The 6857-nt window shown below is 36.7% G+C and overlaps 1 protein-coding gene across 2 annotated transcripts; it reads right to left on the bottom strand.

Annotated features, from left to right (window-relative positions):
• Positions 1-3090: 3090 nt before the first annotated feature.
• Positions 3091-5703, bottom strand: LOC124177841 (myrosinase 1-like). 2 transcript variants are annotated; one of them, XM_046560708.1, is made up of 8 exons: positions 5602-5703; positions 5336-5436; positions 5116-5249; positions 4709-5039; positions 4273-4612; positions 4037-4187; positions 3711-3952; positions 3091-3615 (listed from the first exon to the last, which is right to left on the bottom strand). In XM_046560708.1, exons 2-8 carry the CDS (start codon positions 5418-5420, stop codon positions 3444-3446), a joined length of 1455 nt encoding a protein of 484 aa, XP_046416664.1. In that variant the 5' UTR covers positions 5421-5436; positions 5602-5703; the 3' UTR covers positions 3091-3443. The 2 variants fall into 2 exon arrangements, with proteins under 2 accessions (XP_046416664.1, XP_046416663.1); XM_046560707.1 differs by having other exon boundaries at positions 5511-5697.
• Between the last annotated feature and the right edge of the window lie 1154 nt (positions 5704-6857).

Raw genomic sequence — 6857 nt, 5'->3', positions numbered from 1 at the left:
TCAATTGATAAATATAATACAAAATTTAAAATTTTTTTTTCACAATTCGTGGTCACGTTACAAATTTCTATTCTACGAACTAATGCCAAGTTCATCTTGGATGTAAATAATGCATCTTAAGTAACAACACACCGCCTGTAGATGCACTGCGCCCGCCTCTCAGTATCAAAAGATGTAGTGAAAAAAGCACATGGTCAATCACCGAAATACTTTAGGATTTATTTTAAGGATTATATTTCTCTGCTCTTGATTGGGGTGAACAGGACTTTTACGTTATAGGTTTTTAGTAATGGGAGTCAACGATTGAGCACGTATCATATCAGGGCATCGTTCGACAACGGTTGATCAAGGTGTTTATTATTTATATCTATCAGTGCTTATATTTTTACCACCATGTCAACTTGACTGCTTGCCAAACTGTCAAAACAAGAATATATTATTGGCATTTCTACGGTAAAGTATGCATTGATCAAAGCGGCTTGAAAAAGAAGTAAGGTTTATGCAGACGTATTCGAGTGTTTAAATTGAAAAGTCATAATTTCATTCGTTAGTTGTAAAATGTTGTTTATCTGAGTTCTAGAAAGTATTCCAAGTCTGTATACCGTTACTTTTATACACTTAGAAATTTAATATTCAGTGCAGTTGACGAACTGTTTGTGCTGTGAGAACAAAATGCACATGTCTTCATATCTTATAACTTAGTGACTTCAAATTTAATCTGTTCGGGACTAATAATTCAGAACGCGAATGTTCCTATGACAATAGCTGTGGCTCTAGGCAACGTCATCTTCATCTCTATTTAAATCGAATAATATTTTTGTTATAACGATGTAAAGTGAGTCCGCTTCGCCCTATTTCCTGGGGGCATCTTGAAGCTTGTAAGTCCCGATAACTTTCTTCCACCAAGAGGCTCAAAGCTTCGATGGCCTTTCACTGTTGATACTGTTGAAATCTACTTTCATGATTCAAAATGATCTACTGTGAGTGAAAAATGAAAAATAGAATATGCTTCTATTCAGATGTGCGAAAATTTCAACATTTACGTGTAACCATCAGCCGATTCGAAAGTGTCCATCAGACTCCAAGGCGTATTTTTTGACGCAATAATCTTTCATTTCACCGAATCAAAATATACATTTTCAGTGACAGAAATAATTGTATTACTGGATTCATGTTTGATTCTTCTGAGAATAATACCGAAACCCTTGGGAATGACTAGTGTTCAATAATTCAATGATAATTAAGCTTTAAATTTCAAGCCACTATTTTCAATCGGCAAAGCAATGGGCGATACAACGTTGACAAAAATACAGTACTACAGATACGTGAAATATTGAAAGCAAATAACGGCCAGATATTGTTCATACGAATATGCGTGGATGCCAGCATCTTGATTATATGTACATGGCAAATATGTGATAAACATACCAGCAGCAAATGGTGAATGAGTGGATATATATATACATGTGTCAATGTGATGTCTCGTATTGATTCGCGTAATGGTAAATACGTAGTAAGCGAAGCCCAATTTTATCCGTATAATGTGCCGATTATTTCTTATCTGTATATGTTTTAGGTATTGCCGGTATAACAAATTATAATACGTTGGTGTCTTTCTGGAGAATAATATGATTCTCAATATTTACTTACAACCAATGGACAGATGTATTAGGCCTGCTGTTGTCAGAGAAAGTTATTGAGCGAAAATGGACTCAAGTTCACGTCACACAAAGAGTCAAGTTTACGGATTTATATGTAACTTGTAGAAAAATATTCGTTCCTAGATCTTTTACTAACGCGACATCTTCTTTATACTTGCAGCATGAGCTATATGACTTGGGCACTACTGCGTGAAATAATCCCAATCGCTTAGTCCTGTACCAAAAATTACACATGCATAAAAAAGTATCTTGCCCGCCGGATTAGACCACCATACTTTTATGTTTTAGTTTTTGAACACGCTGAATCTGAATTCGATGTCAGAATCGCTCGATCATCCCCAGACTTTGATTTGCGGATTATAACACAAAAAAACTCAAAAAATAACTGATCCGACGGATTTAACACTTTTTTATGTACCGGCATTATTGAAGTGGCATAAAAATCGCGCTGATTGGAGGATCACTGAATCGATTTCCTTATCATTAACGTTGCAAGCTCCTTTAGGTTGGAACGTTGGAGTTTCAGTTCGAAAAGTAAAGTAATCCGGAAAGGTGTACCTGTTGTCTTCGTGGAAAAAAGTCCTGCAGAATTCTTTTTTTCAGTCGATATTTTTGTTAATGTTCTACCATTCGCTGTACAGAGAATTATTGACCCACTTCGAGTTGACCGCGCAAATGCCTGCCACAATTAGGATGATTTTCATAGTTAGATTCTGTAATCGCTGGTTGAGTCGGAATAATTCGGTAAAACAATAGCACTCAGTCCATTACTATATGAGTTATAAAATTATCTCCTTATGGTTCTAGTACGAACCGTAGCTCGCTCTTCTTGAAAACGTTGAACAAGAGTTGCCAGCAGTTGGTATGTTATATGTCATTGCATTGTAAATATCGCGACAAACTGATAAAAATATTCATCACTTTACCTTGTTTTTATTGACATTGATCAATCAAATTTGTTTAGATTGGGTTATTATTGTGAATATTATATTATATCGCGATGATTATTAGTCGCGTTGTTATAACTATTGAAGTTGTTTCACTTTGGCTTTACTCTATGCGATGAAGGGGCTATTTATTTTCTGTTAATGTTCATTGGCAATTAGGTTTTGACGAGTTCATTCTTGTAGTCGTAATCTCCATTTTCGATGGGCGTATCTTTATACAAAGTACTTCACTTATAAATAGGTTAATCCGCTGTTTACTTTATTCTATAAGAACAAATAACGTTCATTCAACACTCCATGAAATCTGTGCGGAGTTTTATATACTAGATTTATACCGATACATGTTATGATTCTAAAGATTATGATCTTGATTCGAGAATGACTATTATGGTGCGCCACCATCACGATAAGATACGTTTATTTTTTTGGGTTGAAATGACACGGGTAGTTGTAGGAAGTATTCTTGAATAATAATTTAAAAATGTGCGAAATTCATGAATTTATATATCAGTGATGTATTTACATTTCGCATACCTAGAACAAAACCGTAACATCTGGAAAAAAGTTTTCCCATGAACTTTTATTCAAATTCTACTATAAATGGCATTACATGAGTTTTTACGGCAGTTTTGAAAACACAGGATTTTTTTACTTGTTACAGTTTGATTTTGGACGTGCAATTTGGTTGTTCTTAGACGGCGAGGGTTCTTGAAAAAATTAAGTTTCCATTTTCCTTCACAAGGTAACTCTTTCCAAGTTTAAAACCAAGCGTGGCTTTAATTATGCTCCAAGGCTTTTCCTTAATTCATCTGATCAGATACACAACTTATACTTATCAACGGTCCAGGCATTCTCTTGACTCTGCTTCAGGCTCTGTTTGCATATATGTGGGAATATCTTGGAGTATACCAGTTTGAATGACTTTTTGAAACCAGTATGCCGACAACTTAGGTGTCCTTTCCCTGTTGGGGCTGTCAAAATTCACTTTCACGAGTCCGAATTTAGCTCTGAAAGTAAAACAAAAAATTGAGATTTTATTAGGAAATGGAAAAGATTTTCGAAACAGGCTATATGCACTCGAAGGGTATAAGAGGTGACTTACACGTAACCAGCATCCAATTGGAAATTGTCCATGAGACTCCACACCACGTATCTTGATACTCGACAACCATCATACTTGATAGCCTTGATCATCTCTTGCATGTAAGATCGATGATATTTGATTCGGCTGTAGTCATTCAATTCACCGCGGTCAGGAAAGCCGATTTCAGTTACCATAATTTCCGGGTTATTGTAGTATGTTTTAATTTGTTGCAGAACCATGCGGAAGCCTTCTGGAACAACCTACGTCGACAGTCATAGTTGAAATCTTGATATTTACGTTCAAACTGTTTAAACTATGTTCGGTTGTACGCTGATTTTGATTACCTTCACGTAGCAAAGATATCCAGTGGGCCAGCTTTCGCGATAACTCATCGTTACGCCCAGGTCTGTGTTATATATTCCACGGGCTTCGTCTGTGTCAGGCGTTACAATTTGAGACGAGTAGTGATTCAGAGCGAAAAAATCAGCTGTCCCCCTGTGAATCACGAGGAAATGTTGTAATCCTCATTGATAAAGCTTGATGCAAGTTTCAAATGTCACACTTTCGGGGATGTACATACTTTATGTACGATATCCAGTCTGGTGAAAACGTGGGGAGACGTGATTCCGGATAACCTAGTGCCTTGCTTACGAGGGCCACTCTTTCTTTCACAATTGATGGATAATCACCGATATAAATGGGATGTGCTACTAAACCACAAGTAAATTGGAAAGCTCTTTCAGCATACACAGTGTCATTTGGCGTATCTGGATAATACCCGTCACAGATATTGTTCAGACCAATGCGACCGTGCTGATATGGTCGAAATTCGTCATCGTACATGTGATACGTTGTGGCATGAGCCTTCAGAACATTATGGATGCACAAGTAATACCCGACATAATCTGGTATAGTTTCACCTGAAAAAAATGGTGGTGCCATGAACTTTCAACACATTGACAGTAATAGCAAGATTATGGTTGAAGATGGACTGATGTTAGGAAAAAAAGACGTACCAGGGCTGAACACAGTGCCATTGTATCCTTCGCAAACTGACTGAGGTTCGTTTAAAGTTGTGAAAATTTTGACTTTTGGTCCTAGTTCTTGAAAAATAATTCTTGCATAGTCAACGTACCATTTAATCATCAGTTCGTTGGTCCATCCACCCATGAATTCCAGTATTTGTGGGTGGTCAAAATGGTGCAAAGTTACTATAGGCTCTATACCGTTGTAAAGAAGTTCATCTATCAAGTTTCTGTAGTATTGAAGGCCAGCTTCACTTACGTTATTAAGAAATCCAGTTGGCAGAATTCGTGCCCAACTGATCGAAAAACGATAATATTGGATCTGGAGGATGGAAAATTATGCATGTTGAAAGAATTCTAAAGCCACAAAAATACGTCACCTTTAGTATCAGGCTTACCCCAATATTCTTCATTAACGCCACATCCTCTTTGTACTTGTGGTACGAGTCGCAAGCGATGTCACCATTTTGGTGGTCCAATATGCATTCTGGACAGTGATGCGTCCACCAATCCCAATTACTTACTCCTTTGCCTGCATAAAAATTAATCAGTTGTGACAGAAATCCACGTAATCATTTCTTTCAGTTTTTGATTCGTGCAAGAAATAAGAGTACCTACCACTAACGTTCCAAGCCCCTTCAACTTGGTAGGCTGAACCTGCAGCTCCGATCTTCAAGTTTCCGGGTAAAATGAGATTCTCCATTTCCTCAGCGGAGGTTCTGAATGAATATATTTGTAATCAGTTTCATGGAAACATCGCGATAATTGGAAAAATGGCGACGTGACAGCACACCTTGAAATTACTATAATGTTGACACCAATGAATAAAATACTTCTCATAACGAGATTAAAGTTTTCCATTTTACGATTAATAACTTTCCCACATGGTTTAATTTTTCCACCACGTACAGTGGCTAGCCAGGTTTCAACTTTCTTTTCCAACATCAGTTACTTTCTAGTCTGCAAATATATAGTGCAAATGTGACCCGTGTAGACGATTTATATACCCGTTCATATATTATTTTCTATTTGGCGTAACAATGCCATATGGTTTTATCCTCTGGACTGTTTACCTCTTTTCAAACTGTCTATGTTGATGGACGAAACAAACTCAACTTTGAAGGGTATATATGCTGTTATTTTTACGTGACATATTCACTTTACTTCATTGAAACTCATCATGAGACTTCGTCAGTTTAATCAGTCACGTATGATGTACGTTATTCTAGACTGTGTTTCGCTGACGGATGCCTGAGTAAATATTAAAGAATAATGAAAACTCAATAAGAAAGTCTGTGGTTGATGAACGCCGGTATTACAAACGAAAAGACTGAAGAATGTGATTGAATTGTGCGAGATGAGTTGTTCGCGTTCTTCATTGTTCATTTAAAACTCGAGTAGGAATAGTGCAAATAGCATCACTGTTTCTTTTGTCTGTAGTTGAGAAGATGCTGTATTCAATATTCACGGAATAATTAAAATGTCACTTATTTTGACAATTATTATTAAAACTACAAATCACCAACGTGAAAATGTCACAGATGCTGAAATTTTATATGCAATGGCTAACTACGCGTTTCAAAAATGTGTTTCATGTAAGAATAGTGCCAGAAAATATATTTCTGAAATCAGTGGTAGTTCAATGAACGGTATACATTCTCTTACATCATTATTACCCGAAACTGAACCTTCTTACTAGATTTGTGCACAGCATTGCGTGCAAAGTTTTACCGTAGCTTGTATGAAGCGCAATCATGTGAGTGAAAATAGGAATGGTGAGAACTAAAATGGTAATTCAGCCCTAGTACACACCGAGGAACACTAAATTTGAAAAAATTAAACATGCTACACATTGCCAGTAATTTAAAAACCTTTAATAATGAGAAAATGAGCAAAGAGAAGACGAAGGATTGTCCGAGAAATTTTATCATATGTCTGTCGAGACAGAATCAGAGAAATATTAAGTAGTGCTCATTAATATGCGGAGCTGAAGAGTTGAAACGGCTTATGGCACATTAAAATGCGAGAACGTCCGATGAAACGGCCGTGCTATAGCTATCTGTTGAAACTGAGTTTCATTGCGCGCTTAACCCTGTGCCTTCTGGTGTAATACGTACCCAATTACTCGCAATTGAGTTGA

This window comes from Neodiprion fabricii, chromosome 3, assembly GCF_021155785.1.
Source record: "Neodiprion fabricii isolate iyNeoFabr1 chromosome 3, iyNeoFabr1.1, whole genome shotgun sequence".
Lineage (NCBI taxonomy): Eukaryota > Metazoa > Arthropoda > Insecta > Hymenoptera > Diprionidae > Neodiprion > Neodiprion fabricii.
This window is presented reverse-complemented; position numbering and strand designations above follow the sequence as displayed.

Coding starts and splice junctions, on each gene's coding strand:
- LOC124177841 (XM_046560707.1), bottom strand. CDS start 5,662: ATGTTGGAAAAGAAAGTTGAAACCTGGCTAGCCACTGTACGTGGTGGA. Junction 4,613..4,708: donor TGGCACTGTGTTCAGCCCTG/GTACGTCTTTTT, acceptor CATTTTTTTCAG/GTGAAACTATACCAGATTAT. Junction 4,188..4,272: donor GACTGGATATCGTACATAAA/GTATGTACATCC, acceptor CGTGATTCACAG/GGGGACAGCTGATTTTTTCG.